Source organism: Microcaecilia unicolor, chromosome 10 (assembly GCF_901765095.1).
Source record: "Microcaecilia unicolor chromosome 10, aMicUni1.1, whole genome shotgun sequence".
NCBI classification, from domain to species: Eukaryota; Metazoa; Chordata; class Amphibia; order Gymnophiona; family Siphonopidae; genus Microcaecilia; species Microcaecilia unicolor.
Genome location: NC_044040.1, coordinates 85,402,201 through 85,416,499, shown reverse-complemented (window position 1 = coordinate 85,416,499; position 14,299 = coordinate 85,402,201). Strand labels below are relative to the sequence as shown.

The 14,299-nt window shown below is 44.8% G+C and overlaps 1 protein-coding gene across 2 annotated transcripts in view; it reads left to right on the top strand.

Annotated features, from left to right (window-relative positions):
• LOC115479321 (serine/threonine-protein kinase TBK1) overlaps positions 1-14,299 on the top strand; it is a 157,657-nt gene that overhangs the window by 123,788 nt on the left and 19,570 nt on the right. For both annotated transcript variants that reach the window (XM_030217196.1, XM_030217197.1), the window contains exon 6: positions 2,769-2,929. In XM_030217196.1, coding sequence (XP_030073056.1) covers positions 2,769-2,929 — 161 coding nt within the window. The remainder of the gene's footprint in view (positions 1-2,768; positions 2,930-14,299) is intronic.

Here is a 14,299-nt window from a genome sequence, read left to right as displayed (position 1 = left end):
ACATAAAAAAGGGATAGAGGTGACATAACTGGAAGAAAGTGGATTACAACACTGCTAAGGTATGAGCTACTTTAGTGGGATCATAATTTAGAACATATCCTAAACTGTGGGCTTAATAGTGAAAGGGCAGGTTTTTCCCTTCCAAGAGTTACTTTGGAATTTAAGTATCCTGGATCATTTCTACACATCTACAGTTCTGTCAGTTTTTTGGGTTGAGCTTTATTTTATTTTGGTGCAGACAGATTTTGCCTAGATATGTGGATTGGCAATTAATTTGTCAGGGTCTGGACCAAGCAGGATGCAAAGAACAGATCTTAAGGAAACTCCAGACTGCGCAGAACACGGCAGCTAGACTCATTTTCGGAAAGACAAGATTCGAAAGTGCTAAACCCCTATGCGAAATACTGCACTGGCTACCAATCAAGGAACAAGTAGCCTTAAAAATTTGCACTCTGGTCCACAAAATAATCCATGATCTGGCCCCAACCTACATGACCAAACTTATTGATTTACCAACTAGAAACATCATCGAATCATCAAGAACATATCTAAACCTGCATTACCCAAACTGTAAAGGACTAAAATACAAATCAACATATGCATCCAGCTTTTCCTACATTTGTTCCCAGCTTTGGAACGCTTTACCTAGAAACATTAGAACTGCGAACACCCATCTAAAATTTCGAAAAGACTTCAAGACTCACCTCTTCCGGAAAGCCTACCCAGCAGACCCAAACTAATTCATGAACAATTCATCACATCTTTCGATCTGAGAAATGAACAATACCTCTTCCACATAATCCTATTACTTCAAACTGTACGAATTTTACCACTCCAATTATAATTAAGTGTACTTCTACCCTTATCCTACTCTGTATTACTTACTAGAAGCTGTAGTCCCATCCCCGGAGACTTATCAGCCTCATTGGGATTACTTCTCTCTATATGCTACTATATATTCGTCCCAGAGTTGTATTCTCTTTTCTGGAATCTTATCAGCTTCCTTGACCTACTGTTACTCTATTTTCCACTCTGTATATATTCCCGGAGTTGGTACTCTCCTCTCCGGAACCCGTAAGCCACATTGAGCCTACTGCTATTTGGGAAAACGTGGGATACAAATGTAATAAATATCTGTGTATCTTAAGCATATGAGTTGTAAGTTATTATATAGTCTGATAAGTTTACCTGTGAGGAAATAGAACTCTACTGCACTTCATGAGAGAAAATGGAGATCTGATCCCAACGATACAGTTTGGGAGTGGTTCTGGAGGAAGGATTTGAACCACGCTAATACTTGGCTTGTAAGAGTAAGAAGGACTTCATTAGTCAATGTCAAGTGCTGCAGAGAGGTCAAGAAATACCAGTAGAATTGCCTACCCCTAATCTATATATGGTTATTGTTTGTCCTAGTAAAGCTAACTTACATTCTCAGAATTGAAGTCTGTAGTCAGCAGTAACTCAAGCAGCTGCACTAATATTGCTTTAACTTATGCCTAGAAATTGGAATGTTCAAGCTAGGTTGGTAGTGATTCGGCTCCTTAGAGTCAAACTGGGTTTCTTCAAAGATGGGTCTGTTAGGTACTGTAATTTAAATATTCACCAATATTCTATCTGGACAGTGAAGTCCATTCTGTAACAGCAGAGACTGTTTATCCTATGTCTACTAGATTTTATTTACTGAATGCCACCTCTTTGGTTGATTTGACTTACAGATGGAAACTCCTTTGTAGGGCTCCTTTCAAGATGAGGTAGCCTGCCAGCCCTATGGCTGTTTTCTCCCATAAATCAAGCTTGTCACTCACTCACATCAGTAACACACAGAGGTCTACCTTTGTTGGTCTTGAAGTTGCACCACATTTTAGACCAGGGGTTCTCAAACCTGTCCTGGGGGGAACCCCAGCCAGTCAGGTTTTCAGGATATCCAGAATGAATAAACGCAAACTCCACTCAAATCCACAAAACAAAAAATGCTTCAAATATGATATCAAAAAGGAAGGAAAAAGCCTAAAAGAGCTTGAATCTAAGCAGATTAATGGAGCTGCATAACTCTTTCATCATTGGCAAAAAAAACCTTCCAATTTTGTAATATAGGTATTTTTGATATAAGTATTGCAAAATCTTTATAAGCTCAACTGTTCACATTTATGACATTTAACAAAAAATAATCTGACCCCAAAAGAACTTATCTTTATCTTTAAAGAGCTGGGTAAGATAATGATGAATTCAGGAACCTAGCCCAACTGCTGCTTCTCAGATGGTGTACACTGCCCTCAGGCCAGCGTTTCGCTTTGCCGCATCAGGGTCCTGATTGGCATAGAGTCTTAGGCTTCATCTCAGAATAAATAAATAAAGGGGGTCAATTTAGTTACAGTATGCTGAAAATCTCCGATAGGAAGTTAAAAAACCCCCCAACAACTTTACTTCAGTTATCATGAGGTGATAAGATGGAAAGCATACAGCAGATAAAATTGTGTGTGAAATCAAAGTTAAAAACAAGGTAAATATAAAGGGGTATGTTTACTAAGCCTCTTTTGTATTCAAATCTATCTCATGAATATTTATTGTGGATATCCTGAAAACCTGACTGGCCGGGGTTTTCCAGGACAGGAGTGGGAATCGCTGGTTCAGATATTCTCATACACACCCATTGGTTGAATGGCTTTCTCTACGTTTGTTTTTTTGTTTTGTTTAATTCCTGCGGCTTGTTGTGTAAAGGACCTATATATCTGATTCATTGTAACATTTTCATTATGTTCTCTGTAAAGCATCCCGACATGTATGAGCGAGCAGTATTGAGGAAAGACCATCAAAAGAAATATGGTGCCACAGTTGATCTATGGAGCATTGGAGTGACATTTTACCATGCTGCTACAGGCAGTTTGCCCTTTAGACCTTTTGAAGGACCTCGCAGGAATAAGGAAGTAATGTAAGTGTACAGGACCAGTAGTGATTTTTAATATAATTATATCTGTCATCATGTATAAAAGCAATTTTCCTATCAAAATAGTTGCACAGTTGATCAGATTGAAAGAAGGCCAAAGATCCATCAGATACAACTTTTTTCTTTTTTATATGTGGGTAATCTAGAGGATAGAAAAAAATATATATGCATTTGTAACTAATTCTCCAGCATAGTGAAATTCCTTCCTGAACCCTACATATGGTGATAATCTTAAATTTTGCACAAACACTTTTCTGTACAGCAGGGGTTCACAAAACCTGTTCTTGGGGAGCCCCAGCCAGTTAGGTTTTCAGGATATCCACAGAGATAGATTTGCATACCAAGGAGGCAGCGTATACAAATTAATCTCGTGCACATTCATTGTGGATATCCAGAAAACCTGACTGGCTAAGGTTTCCCCAGGACAGGTTTGGTTATCACTGCTGTAGAGTACATCATCATATTCACATATACATTTTTCTTCCAGTATCTTGTCCAGTATTGGTTTGAAGTTTGGTGTTGCAGCCATTCCTTTTCCTGAGGCTGATATTGTGCTGTGCTATACTTGGCACACTTTTTATTTCCAGTTTAGTGCTTGAAACGTTAATTGAACCTGTGAGATGACATAAATTATTAACTTCAGTTAATAGTTGAGACAGAACTCTATGACTCAAGGCTCCTGAGTCCCAAGGTCCAAGAACTCCCATACTTAGGTGGCCTGAGCCTGGAATCCCTTTGCCCTCTCCCACTCATCGTTTCATCTACCTGTATCCACACCTTAGCTATCTAAACCCCAGTCATCCATCAACCCACCTCATCCTACTCTACTACCCATCCCCACCTACCTGTGGTAGGGGTGATGGTAGATGGATGTGGGGGGGGGGGGATAATGGAGTGAGGGTTTTAGAATGGGGATGAGGATTTAATGAGTGGGAGGGAGTGTTAGTGTGGAGGAGATGTGAAGCTCTTTGTCCTAGGGCACAGCCTGCCTTATTTGGATCTTGACTGAAGAGCCTCTAATTTTGTACTTGAAAGGTGTTGATAAAACTTAACTCCTATTTTTAACCACTAACGTTAAAACAGAAATGAAGTTAAACCTGTGCTTCCATTTTAGCATACTTTTGCCTATGTTTACTAAGGGGTGCTATGGGCACGTTAGCGGTTTTAACGCGTGTAAACCATTTACACGTGTAAACATTAACGCACCCTTAGAAATATATAGGCGTGTTAGCGTTTAACGTGCCTTGTTTTTACAGGCACTTTAGAAACGCTAACTCACCTTAGTAAACATACCCCTTTATGTTTACGTTATTTATTTGTTTTATCTGTTGTGTGCTTTCCATCTTACCACCTCATGATAAATGAAGTAAAATAACTTAGTTTTTTTTAACTTCCTATCGGAGATTTTTAGCATACTGTAACAAAGTTGACCCCCTTTATTTATTAGGATTTATTTACTCAAGGTGGTGTACAGCAAGAATAAGTCAAACATAAGCAATAGACAATTACAGCAGTAAAAATATTCAAATAAAGTATGGCATAGTATGCATACTATAATATATAATATAATAGCAAAATATTCCCTAATTTTCCAGTTTGAGTAAGCAATTTCTTTTTCTGAAGCTGAAGATATTCTTTTGTTGGCCATTAAGATCAGTAGGTCAGTAACCAAAACGTTTTGTGTGTGTGATGATATAGAACTGGACATGGTGGAATTATGTCCCTTAAATGTTTTCCCTGGTTTGATTTTTTTTTTTTTTTTTTTTTGTCCTCAGTGTGTACATAGTTACACATGAGGTAATGTCTCCAACTGGATTTGTTTTATTTATGGTGAATTTCACTTATAATTGATTGTAAGGGTCCTTTTACTAAGCCATGCTAAAAAGTGGCCAGTGGTAGTTTTAGCACATGGGTTTCCTGCGTGCTCTGGCCACTTTTTAGCATGGCTTTAAAATGATCAAATTTCAGTTTCTTTCATTAATAGCCACATGCTAATTTCCAAAAATTATTAGTATGTGTGGATTATTATTTTTGCTTTCCAATTTGCTTCTGCTTTCCATGAAATCATTGCAGATTCTATAGAGGAGCTGGAAAGGAGAATCTAGGAAGTAGAGAACTGCAGTCAACTAACTCTGGAGCATGAGTATCACTGATGATGAGATAGACTGAGGTTCATATATCCCTGGAAATTCTAATAGAATATGGTGCTATCACATTGATATAGAGTCCTGGAGGAGTATCTATGTTGTTTTCCACCACACCAGTGCCAATATCCAAAGCACTAGGGAAGGAAGCTCCACCAAGACTAGGAGACCCCATTAGGGGGAACCCTCATTGAGACATTGATAGCTGCAACTTGGACAACGCCATTACTTTGTGGCGTTGGAATCTGAGCATTCCTTGGGGAAAGGGGTATGATCTGATCAGGTCTCCTCTCAGACCTTTTTCTTCCACAGGAAAGGAGAACATTTCCACTGAGGACTTCTCCTTCACCAGTTTTTTTTTTGTTTTGTTTTGATTTGCAAGGAAGTGGCATTCCATTCCCTTTGAAAGAGGGAGATAAGCCAAAGTCACACATTGGAGGAAGTTGTGGCATCCTCATCACTGACATTTTTTTAAGGAGGCACAGATTGGGACAGTGATTCCAAAACCTGTCCTTGGGGGGGATCTGCAGCCAGTCAGGTTTTCAGGCTATCCACAATGATTATTTGCATAAACTGCCTTCTTGGTATGTAAATCACTCTCAAACATATTCATTGTGGATAGCCTGAAAACCTGACTGGCTGGGGTTCCCCCAGGACAGGTTTGGAAACCCCTGGGTTAGGATGTGAGAGACCCCACCCTTTTCTCTATCACCTATAAATAAGAAGGCAACTCAGTGTACTGAGTTTAGAAGGTTCCTAGAATCAAGAAGGAACAGTTAACCATTTAATGGAAGATGAATCCTCCGTCAAGAAGGGTAAGTGGGTGGTGATCAACTCCTTGGTGCTCAGTAACCACTGGAAAGGATGCTTATGCTGTGGACCTTATTGAGAGGAAGGTTTACCAAAATGCTATGTTTGCTTTAGAATAGCATCATACCAGCTGCTCTTGTCTAGGATATGACAGTGTTTCTCCTTTAAAAGAAATATGGTAACCTTAGAAAACTTATGGATAAGGACTTGTGACCTGGAGTGGTCACTGTTGGAAGCAGGATACTGGGTTAGATGGACCATTGGTCTGACCCAGTATGGCTATTCTTATGTTATGATAAGGAATGCAGAAAACTAGAGTTGCATGCTAATAGCAGTTTGTTTATTTATTTATTAGGATTTATTTACCGCCTTTTTGAAGGAATTCACTCAAGGCAGTGTACAGCAAGAATGTCAAATATAAGCAATAGCAAATGAGAAACCAGGGTCTCAATCAGGGGAAACACCAATGAGGGAACAGGTATTACTACAAAAAGTGATTAAATAATTATGTGAGAGGAGTAGTCTCAGAGTGATAACTCACCCAAGCGAGGAAACGCCAAAGCGATTTATACCTCTAAGGGTGGACAAACTTCTCAATCATTGATCTACTCCATAATTTTTCAATTTTTTAGTGAGCAAAAAACCCCGTGCTCTAAAGTAAACTTAACTTCACTCAATAATACCTATTCTCTCAAGGTACCACACCTGAACCACTCACACTAGTACTCAATAATGATTTAGCATAAGTGCTCTCTCTTGAATCTTGGAACTCCAGACCCCACAATGGTCCATACGTAAAAGTTAATATTGTCCACTAAAACGGGGGGGAGTAAGAAAAATTTTTAAAGGCACTTAGCTTTTATAAAGGTGGTCCGCTGGCAGGACGTATACAAGTCCAAAACTTCTTGTATATCAGCGTTCAAGGTAGAAGATTTGGTATCATATCACCCCTCTTTCTCCTTTCCTCCAGGGTATACATGTTCAGGACCTCTCTATTTTGTTAATATTCAGAACCACTCCTTCTCTGTATCTACCACAAAGCTTCATAATAATCTAAGTAGCTGCCAATATTAGTGACTGTTGCTAGAATATCTTCCCTCTCAGCTACTTGTGGCTTCGGTCATCATGCCACAACAATGTGATGAACTTGAATACTTTGCCTCAATATCCATAAGCAGCCTTTATAATCATTGAATGGAACAACATTCATATTCCCTGTAGAGGTTTCAGGTCCATGTTTTCCTTGGATCTATGGATGCACCAGCTCATTTTCAAAGGTAAACTGCTTGCAATATTTCCCTTTGAACATCTGCCTAGCATACATACTGAAAATACTTGCATTGCTGTAGGCACAAAAGTATAAATGAATGAAATTTAGGATTTAGCTCATGCCTTTTTTAGTAGTAGCTAAAGGCAAGTCCTATTGAGATAAAGTAACTATATTCTTGAAGGCTTATCTGTTTGCACCTGAAGCAGTGGAGGGTGAAGTGACTTGCTCAAGGTCACAAGGAGCATCAATGGGAGAAGTGGAATTGAACCCTGCCTTCCCTGAATCTCAGCCCACCGCTCTAACCACTCATTATTTTTCCATTGCATATATGTGTGCGTTCTTCCCTGACCTAACAATACTCACTTTATTTCATATTGAGGGGCTAGTTCTGTATCCTAGGTAAATATCCATTTACCTATGTTATAGAAAACTTTGAAAATGTTCCATCTTATCTTGGTGCCTTTGTATTCTTGGCAAGAATGTCTGGGGACAAAATTAACTCTCCAAAAATTTAACAGAATGGGATGATATTTGTTACTGTGTGTGTGTGTGTGTGTGTGGGGGGGGGGGGTGCTGTTTTAAAAGAGAGAGTTTGGAATGGACCAGCTCAGATTGGGGGTTTTACAGGAATATGTCTCTTCCCCCTCCATAAAACATGCCCAGTGTATTTTTTTAAAATTTATTTTTATTATTTAAACAATTCTTTACAAGTCAAACACTTGAACAAGAAACGTGGAGAGGTAAAAGTATGTCAGCATAAATCACAAAAAAAGGTATTATTTCTCTTTAGACCACCATTTGAGGGTGTTTTCAAAGGAAAACTCAGGAGATGAGCTTGAAAAAAAAAAAAGGAAAAGAAAAGAAAAAAAACTCGCAATGCTTAACACACAATCCCTGTCCAAGAACATATCATAATCTCAACTTACTGGATATTACCTGTGGTCACCCTTTTTAAATCTATAAAGGCACGCAATTGGTCTGGAAGAAAAAATACATATTTTAACCCTGTATATTTAACTACACATTTACATGGATAGTTAAGATAGAAAGATTTCCCCCATTGCCAAAGTTTCCATTCTCAGGGCCAAAAAGGTCTTCCTTCTTTCTTGAGTTTGTTTTGTTACATTGGGAAATATCCAAATTTTCTTGCCATAAAATAAAATTTGTAGTTTCCGAAAGGATAAGCACTTCACCGCCTCTAGGTCTTGCTCGAATACAAATGAAACCAATAACTTCCTTGTCATCAAGTAGATGAAGCCATTACGTATGGGTTGTGTCCATCAACCAGCAGGGGGAGATAGAGAGCACTCAACTTTTCACAGTGCCTCATGGCCAGCCAGCTCCACTGCCTCTTCAGTATTCTCTATCTCCCAAGCAAGGTGGTTGCAGCTTCTTCGAGCTCCATAAAAAATCTGCCTGGGGGTGGCTCCTGGCTTGCCAGTTGTTAGCCGGGGTGTTAGAGGCTATAGCAGCTTCACTTTGAAGGCACATAGGTTAGCCCTTCCCCTGCCTTACCCATGCCCCTGTGGATGTGGACATATTAGCTTGCTTTTCCCTGTCCTTTCCCACTCAGTGGATGCAGGCACATTGGTTTGCCTTTCCCACTCATCTGAGCCTCCGGAGTTCCTCACAGCGTTCCTTCCTGTGCTTTCCTCACAGCGTTAAAAAAAAAAAAATGGAACAGAGGTTTTCCTTTGATTCTTCTATGGGACCAGAGCTGTGATACTCGGTCTAGTGAGGTAAGAGTGTTTTCTAACTCCTCCAGGGTGAGCCCGCGATCGGGGCGTTTTTGGCGTGAAACCGCCATTTTGAATTTTCCTGCCGTTTTCGGCGATGGCTGCAGAGAATGTAAAGCGCTGTTCCCGGTGTGGCAAGCGCAAAACAGCAGCGGGGCTCTGTAAATCGTGCTGTACAGGTGTAAGAGCCGGCCCGAGCATGGCGAGCGATGATTCTTCCCGCTCAGAGCTGGCAGTGGACACCATTTTGAATTCTCCGCATGGCGCGGCCTCCGTAGAGACGGAGAGTCCTGAGCCCGGGGGGGGGGGGACGACCTCGAATTGAGGCTATTCAGGGAGCGGCTAGCCCCGGACGGGATCTGGGTGCCCAGGGCGAGTTTTTCTCCCCTGATTTTGTGTTGTTATTGCATAAAGCATACATGCTGAAAAGAGCTCTCCCTCAAGGGTTGTCTGAGGCCCCTTCTATTGTCCCCCCCGGTGGATTCTGGCCTGGGACTGCCCGCTGAGGCTATTTTCCCTGATAATTGGCATAAAGAAAAGCGTAGAAGGGCTAATTACTACTACTACTATTAAACATTTCTATAGCGCTACTAGACTTACGCAGCGCTGTACAAATTAACATGAAAAGACAGTCCCTGCTCAACAGAGCTTACAATCTAAATTGGACAGACGAACAGACAGCTAGAGGTGGGGAAATTGCAGTGGTAGGGGTGATAAGTGAGGGTGTTGAGTAAGAGAATCATGGTTAGGAGTCGAAAACAGTAGCAAAGAGGTAGGCTTTAAGCCTAGACTTGAAGACAGCCAGAGACTGAGCCTGACGTACTGGCTCAGGGAGTCTATTCCAGGCATAGGGAGCAGCGAGATAGAAGGAACGGAGCCGGGAGTTAGCAGTGGGGGAGAAGGAGGACGACAGGAGACATTTACCCAGCGAACGGAGTTCACGGGGAGGAGTGTAGGGAGAGATGAGAGCGGAAAGGTACTGAGGAGCTGTGGAGTGGATGCACTTGTAGGTCAAAAGGAGAAGTTTGAACCGTATGCGGAAGCGGATAGTCAGCCAGTGAAGCGATTTGAGGAGAGGGCTAACGTGAGTATAGCGACTGGCGGAATATGACGTGCAGCAGAGTTTTGGACAGATTGAAGAGGAGATAGATGGCTGAGCGGGAGACCAGCGAGAAGCAAATTGCAGTAGTCTAGGCGAGAGGCGATAAGGGTGTGGGTAAGAATTCCCCTTCAGATTGTGGTGCACCTCCTTTACCCCCCCCCCCCCCCCCCCCCGTGGTCGGGCTGTGAGGATTCGGAGATTTCTGGCAGTCCTTCGTGGTCTGAGGAGCCAGAGTCAGGTGCAGAATTACCACAGGATCTGGATGATCCCTCCGCGGTGAGGATTTTCCACCGTGATGAGCTGCCAGCGCTTATTTCAGATGCCCTACAGGTCCTTTCTATTGAAGAGCCTGACAGTGGCACGGGCTCCTCTGTGAATCCTAGGATGGCTAGTACCAAAAAGCCTGCTCGAGCCTTTCCTTTCCATGACTCCATCCAAGAGCTTATTTCGGCTCAATGGGCTGATCCCGAGGGACCTTTGAAAGTTTCCAGGGCTATGGGGCAATTATACCCTCTGAGTGAGGAGCATATGGCTCGCTTTGCTATGCCTAAAGTGGATGCCCTAGTCACAGCTGTGACAAAGAGAACTACCCTCCCTGTTGAAGGAGGTGTTGCCCTGAAGGATATTCAAGACCGTAGACTGGAATCAGCACTTAAACGGTCATTTGAAATTGCAGGTCTCACTATTCGGGCGTCTGCATGCAGTTGTTATGCTGCTAGAGCCTGCCTGGCTTGGTTGCAACAGCCCAGTGATGGAGCGGAGCCCTTTTCAGATGTGGCTCCGCGGATGGAGTCGGCCTTGTCCTTTCTTGCTGACGCCCTTTATGATATTGTCAGAGCTTCGACTAAACACATGGCAGTAGCAATGGCGGCTCGCTGTCTTCTTTGGCTATGGCATTGGGCGGCGGACATGGCCTCTAAGCAAAGGTTGGTGAAGTTGCCCTTTCAAGGCCTTCTCCTGTTTGGTGAGGAGTTGGAGAAAATTGTGAAGGGCCTGGGTGAGGCTAAACCCCAGCGCTTGCCCGAAGATAGGCCTCGGCCTTCCTCTAAGGGTGCGGCGGTCCACTCCTCTTACAGACCTCGCTTCCGTGAAGCTCGAAGGTACCGCCTGGGGCGTTCTGCTGGGTTCACCTCTCGTGCCCGTTTTCAGCAGAGGAACTCCTTTCGCTCGCTTTGCAATGCCTAAAGTAGATGCCCTAGTCACTGCGGTGACAAAGAGAACTACCCTCTCTGTGGAAGGAGGAGTTGCCCTGAAGGATATACAAGACCATAGGCTGGAAGCAGCACTTAAACGGTCCTTTGAAATTGCAGGTCTTACTGTTCGGGCGTCTGCATGCAGTTGTTATGCTGCTAGAGCCTGCCTGGCGTGGTTACAACAGGCAGTGGAACAGCCCGGAGATGGAGCGGAGCCCTTCTTGGATGTTCTTTTTGGCTGATGCCCTTTATGATATTGTCAGAGCTTTGGCTAAACAAATGGCAGTAGCAGTGGTGGCTCGCCGTCTTATTTGGCTACGACATTGGGCAGCGGACATGGCCTCTAAGCAAAGGTTGGTGAAGTTGCCCTTTCAAGGCCTTCTCCTATTTGGTGAGGAGTTGGAAAAAAAAAATTGTTCAAGGCCTGGGAGATCCTAAACCCCAGCGCTTGCCCGAAGATAGACCGAGGCCTTCCTCTAAGGGCCAGGCGGTCCACTCCTCTTATAGACCTCGCTTCCGTGAAGCTAGAAGGTACCGCCCGGGGCTTTCTGCTGGGTTCACTTCTCGTGCCCGTTTTTCAGCAGAGGAACTTCTTTTGCTCGGACAAGCTTTCCGCAGCCACCAGCTCTAGACCTGGAGTTCAGGGGCAACCCTCTCAATGATGGTGCGCCGGCCCCCTCCTCGCTTCCTGTCATCGGAGGACGTCTTTCCCTCTTTGCCGAGGAGTGGACCAATATTTCCTCAGATCAGTGGGTTCTGGACCTGATCAGAGATGGCTACAGAATAGAATTCAACGCCCCAGTAAGAGAAGTGTTTGTGGAGTCCTGATGCGGTTCTGCCGCCAAACGGGCGGTGGTAGAGGAGCCTTTACAAGGTCTGATTCAGTTAGGGGTCGTGTCCCCGGTACCTCCTGCCGAACACGACTACGGCTGATACTCCGTCTACTTTGTGGTGCCGCGAAAAGGTGGGTCTTTTCGCCCTATTCTGGACTTAAAAGAATTAAACAAGTCCCTGAGAGTGCGGCATTTCCACATGGAAACCCTGCGCTCCGTCATTGCTGCGGTAGAGCCAGGAGAGTTTCTCACGTCTCTAGACCTGAAAGAAGCTTACTTGCACATACCAATTTGGCCCCCGCACCAGAAGTTTCTGAGATTTGCGGTGTTGGGAAAACATTTCCAGTTCCAGGCCTTGCCTTTTGGCCTCGCCACAGCTCCCCAAACCTTTTTGAAGGTAATGGTGGTAGTAGCTGCTTTGCTCAGGCGAGAAGGTATCAGGGTTCACACGTACCTAGACGACTGGCTCACCAGAGCAGACTCTGTAACAGAGAGCTATCAAGCTACAGCCAGAGTGGTCTCAGTACTTCAATCTCTGGGCTGGGTCGTCAATATGGCCAAAAGTCACCTGACCCCCTCGCAATCTCTAGAATATTTGGGGGCCAGGTTCGACACAGACTCGGGCTATGTATACCTACCCGAGCTAAGGCGGTGCAAGCTTCAGAATCAGGTCCGTCTTCTCCTGAGGATGCCCCGCCCGCGAGCTTGGGACATTGTCCAGCTGCTGGGATCAATGACAGCCACATTGGAAGTGGTGCCCTGGGCGAGAGCGCACCTGAGACCTCTACAGTATTCCCTACTTCAAAGATGGTCTCCAGTTTCTCAGGATTATCAATGCAGACTTTCTTGGCTCCCTGCGGCCCGACTCAGCATGGAGTGGTGGCTCTCAGACAGCATGCTGCGGCGAGGAATGCTGCTGGCGCTCCCCGATTGGTGTCTAGTAGTGACAGATGCCAGCCTGAAGGGCTGGGGCGCACATTGCAAGGGGAAGCATGCCCAGGGTCTATGGACACCCGACGAGTCGGAGTGGTCCATCAGCCGTCTGGAGTTGAAAGCGGTGTTTCAGGCGCTTCTGGCCTTTCAAGTGACCCTGGAAGGGATTGGCTGTCAGAGTGATGTCGGACAACACGACAGCAGAGGCCTACATAAATCGACAAGGCGGCACTCAGTGTAGAGCACTGGCCGCGCAGGCCGAACAGATTTGCCACTGGGCCGAGCTGCATCTTCAGTTTCTGTCGGCAGCTCACATTGTAGGTCAGAGCAACGTGCAAGCCGATTAAGCAGGCATCAGATCGATCCAGCAGAATGGGAACTAGCAGACGAAGTATTCCTGCAGATATGTGCCAAATGGGGCAAGCCCTTGATGGATCTTATGGCGACAAGTTCAAATGCCAAAGTCCCGTGCTGCTTCAGCAGACGGAGAGATCCTTGCTCGGCAGGGTTGGATGCTTTGACTGAGCCCTCGTCTCCGGGCCTACTAAATGTGTTCCCTCCGTGGCCCTTGATAGGGCGCGTGCTCCTGCGGATTCGGCTGCACCCAGGAGAAGTGGTCCTCATCGCCCCAGATTGGCCCAGGAGGCCTTGGTATGCGGACCTCTGACAGATGCTAGTGGAGGCTCCCCTTCCTTTACTTCTGGTACCGAACCTGTTGTCACAGGGCCCGGTAGCCATGGAGGACGCCTGCCGCTTTGGTCTTATGGCATGGCGATTGTGAGGGCACAATTGAGGGACAAAGGCTATTCAAACACAGTCATTTCCACTCTCCTGCAGGCCCGCAAGCGTTCCACTTCCGTGGCTTTAGCCAGGATTTGGTGCCACTTTGAGTCTTGGTGCGCTCCTGTCTCGCTGATTCTGGACTTTTTGCAGGATGGTGTACAAATAGGCTTGGCCTATAATTCCCTGCGGGTGCAAGTGGCAGCGTTGGCCTCCCTTCAAGGTAAGGTTGAAGGCGTGTCTTTAGTTGCTCATCCAGATGTGGCACGGTTTCTTAGTGGGGTGTTTCAGCTTCGGCCTTCCGTGCGAGCACCCTGTCCAGTTTGGAACCTGGGGCTAGTTTTGAAGGCCCTGCAGGCTTCTCCTTTTGAGCCGCTTCGGCAAGCATCAGAGAAAGATTTGACACTAAAGGCCGTTTTTCTTGTGGCCATTACTTCGGCGAGACAGGTGTCAGAGCTCCAGGCGCTGTCTTGTAGAGACCCATTTCTGCAATTCTCAGAGTCCGGGGTCACAGTTCGAACCATGCCTTCCTTCATGCCTAAGGTGGTTTCAGC